Source organism: Ranitomeya imitator, chromosome 1 (assembly GCF_032444005.1).
Source record: "Ranitomeya imitator isolate aRanImi1 chromosome 1, aRanImi1.pri, whole genome shotgun sequence".
Lineage (NCBI taxonomy): Eukaryota > Metazoa > Chordata > Amphibia > Anura > Dendrobatidae > Ranitomeya > Ranitomeya imitator.
The window spans coordinates 496,895,932-496,911,712 of NC_091282.1; the positions used below are offsets into that span (position 1 = coordinate 496,895,932).

General features: G+C 43.1%; 1 protein-coding gene across 3 annotated transcripts in view; it reads right to left on the minus strand.

The window, feature by feature from the left end:
• ADAMTSL1 (ADAMTS like 1) overlaps nucleotides 1–365 on the minus strand; it is a 550,804-nt gene extending 550,439 nt beyond the window's left edge. For all 3 annotated transcript variants that reach the window (XM_069766222.1, XM_069766229.1, XM_069766237.1), the window contains exon 1: nucleotides 236–365. In XM_069766222.1, coding sequence (XP_069622323.1) covers nucleotides 236–298 — 63 coding nt within the window. In that variant the 5' untranslated portion in view covers nucleotides 299–365. The remainder of the gene's footprint in view (nucleotides 1–235) is intronic.
• Between the last annotated feature and the right edge of the window lie 15,416 nt (nucleotides 366–15,781).

Sequence of the window (15,781 nt, forward strand, 5' to 3'; positions counted from 1 at the left end):
CCCACAACAGAAATACAATGCAGTTTATCAGTGCACAAAGAACTACAGATTCCAGCAACCCTAACTAGTACAGATAATAGGACTACTAGTCACAGCAGATGAACCCAGCACCTTCACTACAGAAAACTCTCCCAAACCGAGATCCTGCTGCACGCCAGTCTGCACAGACCCCTACCACAACAATACCAGGGCACCACAAGTGCCAGCAGAAGAGCAAGGAAGCAGAAGTATTTACCAGGAGGACGCATGCCACGGCCAGCATCAGCGTGCCAGTCACTGCCCCACGGCAGCACTCCATGACTGAGCGCCGGAGGAGGTGCACAGGGCGGCTGTCACATCCAGCTCTGCTGCTCACACTGCAGCCTCCACACACCGGCTCTGCTCTCCTCAGCCAAGGGGCGTGTGGTGGGGGGCTCACAGGAATCTCTCAGAGCAGGCAGCCAGCCAATCAGCGCGCTCTAATCACAGGCACAACAACCGAGGCGGCTAGTCAGGGAGAGGGGCACAGCAGCCTGCCAGCCGGCTCCTGCACCGGGGCACCGGGACTGCACACTGCTGCCTGAGGGGGGCAACTTCTGTGCACCGACATAGTGGGGGTTACCTGTGTGGCTTTTCTCCATAGAAAAAGCGGCCTGCACTCCATGAACGGGGACTTCTATTAGCCCATGTGGCAACAACGTTATATATAGTCCGAACGGGAGTTTTCGCAAAGCCTGTCCATCTATAGATCCATCCATCATATGGTTCTCTCTCCCCTCGTCTCTCTCACACTCAGCTATCTCATATCTATCAACTATTTATCTTCTAGCTGATATCTATCAACTATCTTCTATCTCTTCTATCATTTATTTATCTTCTGTCTCTTCTATCTATCTATCTATCTATCTATCTCATATCTATCTATTATCTCATATCTATCTATCTCATATCTATCTTCTATCTCATATCTATCTATCTATTATCTCATATCTATCTATCTATCTCATATCTATCTTCTATCTCATATCTATCTCATATCTATCTATCTATCTATCTATCTATCTATCTATCTATCTATCTATCTATCTATCTATCTCATATATATTATCTATCTATCTCATATCTATCTCATATCTATCTTCTATCTCATATCTATCATCTATTTATCTTCTATCTCTTCTATCTATCTCATATCTATCCCATATCCATCTATCTATCTATCTATCTATTATCTCATATCTATCTATCTATCTCATATCTATCTTCTATCTCATATCTATCTCATATCTATCTATCTATCTATCTATCTCATATATATTATCTATCTATCTATCTCATATCTATCTCATATCTATCTTCTATCTCATATCTATCATCTATTTATCTTCTATCTCTTCTATCTATCTCATATCTATCTATCTCATATCTATCCCATATCCATCTATCTATCTATCTATCTATCTATCTATCTATCTATCTATCTATTATCTCATATCTATCTATCTATCTATCTATCTCATATCTATCTTCTATCTATCTATCCATCTATCTATCCCATAGTTATCTATCTATCTATCTATTATCTATCTATCTATTATCTCATATCTATCTTCTATCTCATATCTATCATCTATCTCTTCTATCTATCTATCATCTATCTATCTCATATCTATATCTCATATCTATCTATCTCATCTATCATCTATTTATCTTCTATCTCTTCTATCTATCTCATCTATCTTCTATCTCATATCTATCATCTATTTATCTTCTATCTCATATCTATCTACAGGTGCTTCTCACAAAATTAGAATATCATCAAAAAGTTAATTTATTTCAGTTCTTCAATACAAAATGTGAAACTCGTATATAGAGTCATTACAAACAGAGTGATTTATTTCAAGTGTTTATTTCTGTTAATGTTGATGATTATGGCTTACAGCCAATGAAAACTCAAAAGTGATTTTCTCAGTAAATTAGAATACTTTATAACACCAGTTTGAAAAAATGATTTTAACCCCCTTCATGACCTTGGGATTTTCAGTTTTTCCGTGTTCGTTTTTCGCTCCCCTCCGTCCCAGAACCATAACTTTTTTATTTTTCCGTCAATTTGGCCATGGGCTTATTTTTTGCGGGACGAGTTGTACTTTTGAACAACATAATTGGTTTTACCATGTCGTGTACTAGAAAACGGGAAAAAAACTCCAAGTGCGGTGAAATTGCAAAAAAAGTGCAGTCCCACACTTGTTTTTTGTTTGGCTTTGTTGCTAGGTTCACTAAATGGTAAAACTGACCTGATATTATGATTTTACAGGTCATTATGAGTTCATAGACCCCAAACATGACTAGGTTCTCTTTTATCTAAGTGGTGAAAAAAAATTCTAAACTTTGCTAAAACAAAAAAAAATTGCGCCATTTTCCGATACCCGTAGCGTCTCCAATTTTCATGATCTGGGGTCAGTTAAGGGCTTATTTTTAGCGTTCCAAGCTGACGTTTTTATTGATATCCCTTTTGTGCAGATACGTTCTTTTGATCACCCGTTATTGCATTTTAATGCAATGTCGCGGCGACCAAAAAAACTTAATTCTGGCATTTCATATTTTTTTCTCGCTACGCTGTTTAGCGATCAGGTTAATGCTTTTTTTTAATTGATAGATCGGGCGATTCTGAATGCGGCAATACCAAATGTGTGTAGGTTTGATTTTTTTTTATTGTTTTATTTTGAATGGGGCAAAAGGGGGGTGATTTAAACTTTTATATTTTTTTTATTTTTTTCACATTTTTTTTAACTTTTTTTTTTAACTTTTACCATGCTTCAATAGCCTCCATGGGAGGCTAGAAGCAGGCACAACTCGATCGGCTCTTCTACTTAGCTGAATTGCAGGCTTGCTATGAGCGCCGACCACAGGGTGGCACTCACAGCAAACTGGCATCAGTAACCATAGAGGTCTCAAGGACCTCTATGGTTACTATGCAGAAGCATCACTGAACCCCGATCGTGTGACGGGATCGGCGATGCGCTCATTTCCAGCCCGATAGCCGGAAGCGCCGGTTAAATTCCGCTGTCTGCGTTTGACAGCGGCATTTTACTACTTAATAGCGGCGGGTGAATCACGATTTCACCCACCGCTATTGCGGGACATGTCAGCTGTTCAAAACAGCTGATATGTCCCGGCTTTGATGCGGGCTCACCACCGGAGCACGCATCAAAGCTGGGGTTCTGACCTGAGACGTACTATCCCATCCAAGGTCAGAAAGGGGTTAACATCCGAAATATTAGCCTACTGAAATGTATGTTCAGTAAATGCACTGAATTCTTGGTTGGGGCTCCTTTTGCATCAATTACTGCATCATTGCGATGTGGCATGGAGGCGATCAGCCTGTGGCACTGCTGAGGTGTAATGGAAGCCTAGGTTGCTTTGATAGCAGCCTTCAGCTCATCTGAATTGTTGGGTCTGATGTCTCTCATCTTCCTCTTGACAATATCCCATAGATTTTCTATAGGGTTAAGGTCAGGTGAGTGTGCTGGCCAATCAAGCACAGTGATACTGTTGTTTTTAAACCTGGTATTGGTACTTTTGGCAGTGTGGACAAGTGCCAAGTCCTGCTGGAGAATGACATTTCCATCTCCAAAAATCTTGTTGGCAGAGGGAAGCATGAAGTGGTCTAAAATTTCCTGGTAGACGGCTGCGCTGACTTTGGTCTTGATAAAACACAGTGGACCTACACCAGCAGATGACATGGCTCCCCAAATCATCACTGATTGTGGAAACTTCACACTAGACCTCAAGCAGCTTGGATTGTGTGCCTCTCCACTCTTCCTCCAGACTCTGGGACCTCGATTTCCAAATCAAATGCAAAATTTACTTTCATCTGAAAACAACACCTTGGACCACTGCACAACAGTCCAGTTATTTTTCTCTTTGGCCCAGGTAAGACGCTTCTGGCGTTGTCTATTAGTCATGAGTGGCTTGACACAAGGACTGTGACACTTGTAGCCATGTCCTGGATACCTCTGTGTGTGATGGCTCTTGAAGCAATGACTCCAGCAGCAGTCCGCTCCTTGTGGATCTCCCCCAAATTTTTGAATGGCCTTTTCTTAACAATCCTTTCAAGGCTGCGGTTATCCCGGTCGCTTGTACACCTTTTCTACCACACTTTTTCCTTCCACTCAACGTTCTATTAATATGCTTGGATACAGCACTCTGTGAACAGCCAGCTTCTTTAGCAATGACCTTTTGTGGCTTACCCTCCTTGTGGAGTGTGTCAATGACTGCCTTCCGGACATGTCAAGTCAGCAGTCTTCCCCATGATTGTGGAGATACTGAAACAGACTAAGGGACCTTTTTAAACACTTAGGAAGCCTTTGCATGTGTTTTTGTTAATTATTCTAATTTACTGAGATAATGACTCTTGGGTTTTCATTGGCTGTAAACCATAATCAACATTAACAGAAATAAACACTTGAAATAGATCACTGTGTTTCTAATAACTCCAACTATATACATAATTGTCTAAGGGGTACTTCCATCTGTCTGTCCTTCTGTCACGGTTATTCGTTCGCTGATTGGTCTCGGCAGCTGCCTGTCATGGCTGCCGCGACCAATCAGCGATGGCCACAGTCCGATTAGTCCCTCCCCTAATCCCCTGCACTCACTGCCCGGCGCCCGCTCCGTAATCCCCTCCGCTCACCGCTCACACAGGGTTAATGGCAGCAGTAACGGAACGGCCCGCAGTGTAACGCACTCCGTTACCGCTGCTATTAACCCTGTGTGTCCCCAACTATTTACTGTTGATGCTGCCTATGCAGCATCAATAGTAAAAATATGTCATGTTAAAAATAATAATTAAAAAAAAAAAACCTGCTATACCCTCCGCCGCCTTTCTCGCTCCTCGCCACGCTCCCGGGACCGCTCCATTTAAGCGGCAGCTTCCGGTTCCATCCCAGGGCTGGTGTGCGACAAGGACCTGCCGTGACGTCACGGTCATGTGACCGCGACGTCATCATAGGTCCTGCTCACAGCAGCCCTGGGACTGCAAGCTGCCGCTTGCAATGGAGCGATCCAGGGAGCGTCCCGAGGAGCGGGAAAGGCGGCGGATGGTAAGTATAGCACGACTTCAACGGGCTATAGGTGAGTATATGTTTATTTTTTTTTAAACTCTATACTACGTGGCTCTGCTATATACTATGTGGCTGGGCAATATACTACGTGACTGGGCAATATACTCCATCGCTGGGCAATATACTACGTGGCTGGGCAATATACCGTGCAACGTGGCTCTGCTATATACTATGTGGCTGGGCAATATCCTACGTGACCGGGCAATAGACTACGTGGCCGGGCAATAGACTACGTGACTGGAATAGGTGTTTTCAGAATTCTAGGTGGAATATTTCTGTTGGCCCAGTGTTAGGGGTCGAGTTCCCGCCTCTGCACAGGGGGAATCTCGGGCCATCCCCGCTGCGGTCTCCCATTCTTCTCCTGCCGCAGTGGAGCCTGCTCAGCGGAGACGTCGGTCCCAGCGTCTTGCTCAGTCTGACTCTGTGCAAAGGGTTACTGCTGCTTTTCCTGCTTCTGCCATTGAAGCCAGTGCTGGGCAGCGGTGAGCAGACGCTTTTGGGACTAAGTCCTGCTTTTTCCCTTCTGAGCATGCCCAGGGTAAGATCTCTCATTGTAGATCGAGGGCCACATGCTTAGATACTGCAGCAAGACCCATTGGTTCTCCAGGAAGGTCTTGAAGTTCCTCAGGCTTTGTGGAAGCCTCTCATTGGTCCTTCTTGGAAGGTCCTGTACTTGCTGCAGCTATAAAAGGTTTGCATGGCCGCACGGCCATGCGCTAGTATCAAATCTAAGTTATGTGCTTTGGGCCAGTGTGGTTACGTGTGTATGTTGTGTTCAGGGACCTGGCTGAAATAAGCCCCTAGAATACTGGCACCTCCGGTGAGGAGATTGCATGTATGGATTCAGGGCCCCGGCTGAAATAAGCCCCTAGAATACCGTCTCCTCCGGTGAGGAGATTGTATGTTTGCGTAACCACCAACTGCTATCTGCTCGGCAGTTGCTGTGTACTCCTGTGAGGTTAACAGGACACAGTGCTTTCTTTAGGCGACTTTGTGAAGTAACAGAGTTCGCTTCTACTGCCATATAGGGCCACCATTTGCCAGCAGCAGGTTCTCTCCTGCACGGTGGACCCCGGGCTGCTAATGCACCAAATAACATCTCTCTATTTACTCGGTGCGTTCCGCCAGCCCTAACACCCAGCGTCACACTTTGACCAATTTGAGTATGAGACTTTGCTGCCATACAGAAGGATTGGGGCAACGATGGTATCAAAGATTTTTAGCCAGACAGTTACAAGTGCCTTAAGATGGTACAGCTGTCTTCTGAAGGCTTTTCACACCTCGTCTTTCAGCAACTGTATGGCTTGCTTAAAGTTCCCTGATTGAGTTCTAACCCCAGGTAGATGTTCTTGTTGGTTTCCGTAAGTGAACAGTTGCCTATTATGAAGGAGGGTTGGCCAGCAGGTTTTTGCTTTCTTTTCTGGAGCACCACGATATTAGCTTTCTTCCATTTCATTGGCACACAGTGCCTATGTGGTGCTGAAGGTCTCTAGGATTTTCATATTATCTTGGAGGCCTTTCATAGTTGTTGATAAAAGCACAAGGTTATCAGCATACAGCAGAAATTTCACCTCTGTGTCATGGAGGGTGAGTCCTAGTGTTGAGGAGGACTCCAGAGCCACCGCCATCTCGTTGATGTAAATGTTGAAGAGCATTGGACTGAGGCTGCAGCCCTGTCTCACGACGGCCTATTTCCAACTGAGCCGGGGAATATCTTGTATCTATGTATCCATTTAACATCTATCTATTTTATCTATCTATCTATCTATCTATCTATCTATCTATCTATCTATCTATCTATCTATCTATCTATCTATCTAATCTATCTATCTATCTATAGTTGTGCTGCATAACCCAAGTGCACTTCAGCTTGAGGTCATTTACAAAAAGCCAGGCATTCTCCTTCAGTATTTTTTGGTATACAGCAAAATTTATGGTTCCATTTACCACAGCAAGTCTTCCAGGTTCTGAAGCAGCAAAACAACCCCAGACCATCACACTACCACCAGCATATTTTACTGTGGGTATGATTTTCCTTTTCTGAAATGCTGTGTTACTTTTGCACCAAATGTAATGGGACATATACCTTGCAAAAAGTTCAACTTTTGTCTCGTCAGTCCACACAGTATTCTCCCAAACGTCTTGGGGATCATCTTCTGGCAAAACTGAGATGAGCCTTTATGTTCTTCTTATAGCTCAGCAGTGGTTTTCATCTTGGAACTCTGCCATGCAGGCCAATCTCAATTACTTTGTTTCTCGTTTGTTTCAGAATTGCAGCATATTGTCTGTCTTTTGAGGAACATTTGGTCTACTTCACTTTGTCACTTTGTTGAGAACAGGTGTGTCCTGGGTGTGGTTAGGGAATTTAAACTCAGCTTCCCAAAGATTTAATAAACCACAATTAATTTATGTTTTAAAGGTGGGAAGGCAATCACTTTTTCACACAGGGCCCTGTAGCTTTGGATTTCTTTTTCCCTTACTAATACCTTCATTTGAAAACTGCATTTTGTGTTTACTTGTGTTATCTTTATCTAATATTTATATTTGTTTGGTAATCTGAAACATTTAAAGGTACAGTCACACTCAGCAACTTTACAACGAGAACGACAACAATCCGTGACGTTGCAGCGTCCTGGATAGCGATCTCTTTGTGTTTGACACGCAGCAGCAATCTGGATCCCGCTGTGACATCGCTGGTTGGAGCTAGAAGTCCAGAACTTTATTTGGTCGTCAGGTCGGCGTGTATCGTCATGTTTGACATCAAAAGCAACGATGCCAGCAATGTTTTTACATGGAGCTAACAACCAGTGAGAACGAGAAGTGAGTCGCCGTTACGTCACTGGATCGCTCGTGCATCGTTCTGGAGTTGCTGTGTTTGACGTCTCTACAGCGACCTAAACAGCGACGCTCCAGCGATCGGCTTGTTGTCTATATCGCTGCAGCGTCGCTGAGTGTGACGGTACCTTAAGTGTGACAAACATGCAAAAGAATAGGAAATCAGGAAGGGGGAAAACACTTTTTTACACAACCGTATCTATCTACAGTATATTGAAAAAAATAGAACAGCACAACACTACCTCCTCAGTAATTCATCCGATACTTGCCAAAAGTCCACAAAGAAGAACAAGGAAGGCAGCACTCCTTATGTATTTCAGGTGAAAAAGTGCTAAGCTGCTTGAAAAAGGCTCAATATGAGCCGAAACATCGCCAAGCCATGTGGGTCTGAATAAATCCACTTTTTCACCTGAAATACATATGGAGTGCTGCATTCCATTATCTATCTATCTATCTATCTATCTATCTATCTATCTATCTATCTATCTATCTATCTATCTATAATTGTGCTGCATAACCCAAGTGCACCTCAGCTTGAGGTCATTTACAAAAAGCCGGACAATCTCCTTTAGAATTTTTTGGTATACAGCAAAATTCATGGTTCCATTTACCACAGCAAGTCTTCCAGGTTCTGAAGTAGCAAAATATCCCCAGACCATCACATATTACTCAGATCTATCTCAAGAGTGGACATACCAAGACATCGGGGGGTCCACTTCCACTTTCAAAGCAGGTAGAATTGTATAATATGATCAGCTACTGGACTCCAGCAGCCCCATATATTGCTGTTACGCAGGGGTTCTATTCTGTCTCCTAATCTACGATGGCCGTTCATTAAAGATTTCCCCTGACTCACTTCTATTTATCACAGGATGCTAAAACAGCCCGTGTGTAATGATATAAGTCTCTATAGATTACATGCCAATTTGCAACTCAGAACTAATAGCGGTCTTGATTTTACAGATGCTGAAGTTGTGTGAGGTTTGATAATGGACCCAGTGGAACACAGAGCAGTCATCAAGTTCCTTTACTTGAAAGGTCGCACAACAAAGGAGACTTTCAATGAGATGAAAGAGGTTTATGGTGATGATTCCTCATCATATGATATAGTCAAGAACTGGCATTGTCAATTCAAATTTGGTCGGACTTCGGTGCAAACAGCTTCAATTCCAGGGCGACCCCACTCTGCTATTGATGAACACACAATCCAGCAAGTGGAGGTCGCCATTTTGGAAAATCACCGCATAACCATTCGCCACCTAGCCCAAAATGTCAAGGTTAGCGAGGGGTCTGTGGAAAGATTCATCCAAGACCATTTTCACATGCATAAGGTATCTGCTCACTGGGTTCCCCGGCTGCTCACACCTTTCCAGAAGCAGGAATGAGTCGCATACTCTCAGGCTCTATTGACCATGTGCCATGGAAACCAGGAGGACTTTTTCAACAGACTGATCACACAGAATGAAAGCTGGGTCCATCACTATGATCCTGAGACTAAAGTCCAGTCGATGCAATGGAAGCATCATGACTCACCACCTCCAAAGAAGGCACCTGCCCAACCCTCGGCAGGGAAGGTCATGCTGACAGTATTTTGGGACCAGCACAGAGTAGTATTGATGGATTTCCTAGCAAAGGGTATCATGATCACTAGGGCATACTATGCTTCACTGCTGCAGAAATTGCAGGAAGCCATCAATACCAAGAGACGTAGCATGTTTATCAAAGGTGTCCACCTTCTGCAAGACAGTGCACCAGTTCACAACTCACATATTGCCCAAATGGAAGCATGCTCCTGTGGCTTTGAAATTCTACCGCATCCCCTTATTAACCGAGCTCGCACCATCGGACTTCCACCTCTTTCCAACAATGAAGTTATTTTTGAAGGGCAAGCATTTTCCAGATGATGAGACTCTGATTTCTGAAGTCACAACGTGGCTCTTGGAGCAACATGTCGGCTTCTACAAGCGAGGTGTTTACAGTTGCTTAAAGAGATGGGAGAAGTGCGTGTCCCTAGGTGGCACCTATGTAGAGAAGGACTAATAACTGTGCCAAGTTTCATTGCTTTCAGTCCACAGGAAGTGGGCCAGGTAAATCTTCCTGTGAACACCCCTCGTATCTATATCCAGGCACAGAAGTGAAGACTGTACTGGAGGCCAGATAAAGGCAGCACAAATCAAATTGTTCATCCATCTATCTCTCTATATCTCTCTATCTATATATCTATCTAAATAGAAAAAAATCAGGCAGCACTCCAGTTCAAGAAAAGCTGTGGACTTTAATCCAGCACCAAGTGGTGCAACGTTTCAACCTCTCAACATGGTCTTCGTCCAGCAATGGGGCTTGACAAAGAACGTGTTGTGAGGTCGAAGCGTTGCACCACTTGGTGCTGGATTAAAGTCCTCAATTTTCCTTGAACTGGAGTGCTGCCAAACAAACTGTACTTATCTGCTCCAATGCGGCATTGCATGCAAACGGCTGGAAACTACAATAATATAGCTCCTCAGATGAAGAAGACACACTCTCAACGCGTTTCCCCCAACTGGGTTCATCAGGAGAGATTTGTGATGTCTTGGCACTAGGGAGTAATGATAAGATTGAAAGCTTTCAGGGCTGATTAAATAGCTCCTTTTCACTACAAAACGGTGTGCTGCATCCAGTTTTTCTGGATTTGTATCTATCTATCTATCTATCTATCTATCTCATATTTAATATCTATTTCATATCTGTCTATCTCATATCTATCTATCTCATTTCTATCTATCTCTCATATCTATCTATCAAATATCTATCTCTCATATCTATCTATCAAATATCTATCTCTCATATCTATCTATCAAATATCTATCTCTCATATCTATCTATCTCTCATATCTATCTATCAAATATCTATCTATCCAGGTATCTATCTATCTATCTATCTATCTATCTATCTATCTATCTATCTATCTATCTATCTATCTATCTCTCTCCATACCTATGTATTATCTTTCTGTCTATACATCTATCTCAAAATTATCTAAATAGACAAAAATGAAGCAGCACAACATGCAAAAAAATAAAATGTTATCTCTATCTATTTATCTATCTATCTATCTCTCTATCTCATTTGTTGCATGCCATAGTAAATGCCCTTTAATAAAAAAAAAGTTGGCAGGGATGGGTCCTCTGTCTAGTGACTTTTGTTCTGCTTGATTCTGACAATTATAGGGCTGAGGCCCATGTATTTTTAGAAGCAAGTACTCCATCTTGTGGATGCTACGTTCTGTAATCAGCATCAGTTCCCTGTGAATATATTCAACTGTCATTTTAAAGCAAAAGTATTTTGTACAGTTCTTTTCTCACAGATTATACTATTATGTGCACAGAAAAGCAGAAAATGTCAGTAACCACATGACTCGCTATCCCCCAAGTTCTCCAAATCACAGGAGAAAGAGGAAAGATACTTCCAAGTGTGCATCAGAAAAAGCAAAGAAAGCTTCACGAAGTGTTTGTCTTTATTAGATACATCACTCGCAGATCCACAGAAAATATGGCTAATGTCAGTATAAAAGCTCAGGACTTACGTCCTGAAGATGATGACAACCTAGAGACATTGATCTGTTGTGGATTGTGTGTGTCAAGCTGAATTTGGATCCAGGAGTTCTGAACCATCATGACACCTGTGTGCAGGGCTGTAATCTGTGGGTTCAGTAAAGGTGGTGTTGCATGTCACTAATGGTTCCTCTTCTGAATTGTTGCTTTGGGAAGTTAGCATGCCAAACAATGACACATGGAGTGACTACCCTGTAGCAATATCAAGTCACGAGGTCTTCATATACCCTTATGCTCCTCCAGTTCACTCTTACACTGGCTCACATGCCACTGCCTCTGTGTAGGGTAGGCTAATAGTTGTATCTTATTCTTCAGTCTAAAAGTATCCTATGAGAGTGATGATGTATAGGCTGGCAGTAGGTCTCTCACAAACATGGAAAGCGCAAGTGACACTCAACAAATACGTTGTGGCAGCCAGGTGGCCTGTGGCATCACAATTGTATGGCATGCATGGTGCATGATGACAAAATTGTGATATAAGCCAATTCTAGCACTTATATCATTGGTTCATCATCCATTAGACCAAAAGAATGGACATCTTGGCTTAGAGCATACATTGAGCACACATTAGGACAGTTGCTTCAATATGTCTACAAAGCACAAAACTATGGTGAAGGATCCACTTTAAGCAAAATACATTCCGATGTAGAAAAAGTAAGAAACTTGGTTGAAAATGAAAAGTATTCAAGTATTTGACTTGGTGGTTATCATTTCTTTTGGAGCAGAGCCTCCACCCTCCTCCCCTTGTTCTGTCAGAACAGTAGCTTTCTTTGTAACTGAGCACTGTTGTATTCTAGAGGGAAATATCTACCCAGGAATGCAGCTATACGCAACATGCCTGACACATAACTAAAGGCAGGCAGTCTAAACCCAGCAAAAGCATCAGCTTCTCACTCATCGAAACTGCGTCTCAAGATAAATAAAACCTATTCAAGGGCTAAAGACTTTGGACCTCTTATTATATGATCCGAAATTAGAGAATCCTGTTACAAGCTGGTTTTAAAAATAGGACCAAGATGAAAAGTATGGAAATAATGTCAACTATTCATAACTAATAATTTAGCTTATTTACAGGTACGGTATTTAGCCATTCTTATCTCTAAAACTAAACTTTGTGATAAAAAAATGTGCAATCGATTCTCTAAGTATATCAGCACTGAGACCTACGTTTTTCTGATTGCAGCGCCATTAAGGTGTTTTATGGTAAAATCTACATTGTTGCACTAGGATTCACTCAGCTACCTCAAACCTAGCAGTACTTCCCCTAATCATAATAAACATCTACAGTGCCTTGAAAAAGTATTCATATCCTGTGAACATTTCCACATTTTTTTCACGTTACACCGACAATACAAAAATCTAAGTATTTTAAAAAAGTAAATCTGAAAATTGTGACGTGCATTTGTATTCAGCCCACTGTAGTGTGATACTCCAAAATAAAATACTGAGTAATTGCCTCCAGAAGTCACATAATTAATGAATTAAGTCTACCTGTGCGTAATTTGTTCTCAGTATAACTAAAGCTGTTCTCTGCAAGCCCCAGTAGGGATCAAAAAGCATCATGAAAACCAAGGAACCGACCAGACAGGTCATGAATAAAGATGTGGAGAAGAGTAAAGCAGGGCTATGATGTAAAAAATAGCCAAAGCTCTGAAGGTCTCACGGAGCACTGTTCAATCCATCATTCAAAAATGGAAGGAGTATGACACAACTACAAACCTGCCAAGAAATGGCCGTCCACTAGTGATGAGCGAATATACTCGTTACTCGAGATTTCTCGAGCACGCTCGGGTGTCCTCCGAGTATTTTTTCGTGCTCGGAAATTTAGTTTTCTTCCCCACAGCTGAATGATTTAAATCTGTAAGCCAGCTTGATTACATGTGGGGATTCCCTGGCAACCAGGTAACCCCCACATGTACTTATGCTGGTTAACAGATGTAAATCATTCAGCTGCAGCAAGAAAAACAAATATTCCGAGCACTAATAAATACTCGGAGGACACCCGAGCGTGCTCGAGAAATCTCGAGTAACGAGTATATTCGTTCATCACTACCGTCCACCTAAACTGACATCACAAACAAGTAAAGCATTAATTAGAGAAGCTGCAAAGAGGCCCATGGTCACTGTGGAGGACCTGCAGAGATGCACAGCTCAGGTCAGAGACTTTGTCCACGAGACAAATACTCCACAAATCTGGCCTTTATGGAGGAGTGGCAAGAAGTAACCATAGATATCTAATATCTATCTGTTTCATATCTATCTAATATCTATCTATTAAATATCATCTATCTATTAACTATCTATCATCTATCTATCTATAGCTCTATCTATCTATCTATTTATCTATAGCTCTATCTATCTATCTATCTATCTATCTATCTATCTATCTATCTATCTATCTAAGAGAAAGAGAATTAGAGCAGCACAAATAAAGAGTCTGGGTGCAGAGCCCCCCAGGCAAATACCAAACTTCAATTATAAAAATCCAGAAAAATTGGAGGCATCACACCGTTTTGTAGTGAAAAGGAACTATTTAATCAGCTTACCAAAAGAGAAGGCCCTCTTATAAAATATAACCTTTATGCCATGTTCACACAGTGCGTTTTTAACTGCGGAACCGCCGCGATTTTGCCGCTGCGGGTCCGCAGCTGTTTTCCATGCAGGGTACAGTACAATGTACCCTATGGAAAACAGGAACCACTGTGCACATGATGCGGAAATTAACTAAAAAAGCCGCGCTGAATAGCTGCGGTAAAAAAGAAGTACCATGTCACTTATTTTTGCGGAACTGCAGCGGTTCTGCACCCATTGACCTCCATTGTGAGGGTCAAACCCGCAGTAAAACCCGCAGATGAAAAAAATATCTGCGGGTTTTCTGCGGTTTGTGGTGCAGAACCGCTGCAGCAGGAAGTGCGTGGGCGGAGTGTGGCTGCCCCCCCGTGCCCCAATCCCACCCCCCCCACGCTCCGATGCCACCCCCCCGTGCTCCGACGCCCCCCATGCCCTCATCTCCCCCCCCTTATACTTACCGGGCCTCCCGGTGTCCGGCCGGCCGTCTTCTCCCTGGGCGCCGCCATCTTCCAAAATGGCGGGCGCATGCGCAGTGCGCCCGCCGAATCAGCCGGCCGGCAGATTCGTTCCAGGCACATTTTGATCACTGTGATAACCTCACAGTGATCAAAATAAAAAAAAGGTAAATGACCCCCCCCCCCCCTTTATCACCCCCATAGGTAGTAACAATAATAAAATAAAGAATTTTTTTTTTTCCCCCCACTACAGTTAGAACTAGGGGTAGGGTTAGGGGTAGGGTTAGGGGTAGGGTTAGGGGTAGGGTTAGTGGTAGGGTTAGTGGTAGGGGTAGGGGTAGGGTTAGGGGTAGGGGTTAGGGGTAGGGCTAGGGGTAGGGTTAGGGTTATGGTTAGGGGTAGGGTTAGGGTATTTTCAGCCATTTTAACCCTAAAAAAATTCCTAGAAAACACACTCTGCAGAGAAAACTGCATAAAAAACCGCACTAAAAACCGCATCAAAAAACGCACCAAAAAACGCACCAAAAACGCACCAAAAAACGCACCTGCATTTTCTGCCAAGAGCTGCGGTTTTTAGTGCAGAAAAAACAGCAGGGAAATCAGGAACGTGTGAACATGGCCTTATTATTAAATCTATGATAAAATAGAGAAAATCCCACTCAGTGAAAAATGCCTATATATACTGGGCTGAGAGATAATAGGGAAGGAAAATCAGTGAAATACCCTATATTCTCAAACTGACTAGTAAATAATAATAATAAAAAAACCTCCATCAAAATACCTCCAACATAGATACCTACATATATATCTATAATATAAGGCTGGGAGCGTCACTCTGTCCGAAGCCTTTATAGACTGCGCAAGCGCCGGCGCAGTCTGGACCCCACAGAGTGACGCAGCCCAGGAGATCGTGGTATGCGTAAGCACTGAACGCACACCGCGATCTCCAACGGAGAAGCAGGGACGTGCCTGGAGGGTGAGTATAAGCTATATTCACCTGTCCCCGTTCCAGCGCTGCGCGTCGCTCCATATTTCGGGTCCTCTGCCTGTGACGTTCACAGTTCAGAGGGCGCGATGACGCTCTTAATGCGTGCCGCCCTCTGACTGAACAATCACAGCCAGAGGACCCGGAACACGGAGCGGCACGCAGCGCTGGATCAGGGCCAGGTGACTATAGCAAGTAGCGGCGACTCCGGCACCTGACCCCCACAGCGCGCTGGTGTCCCC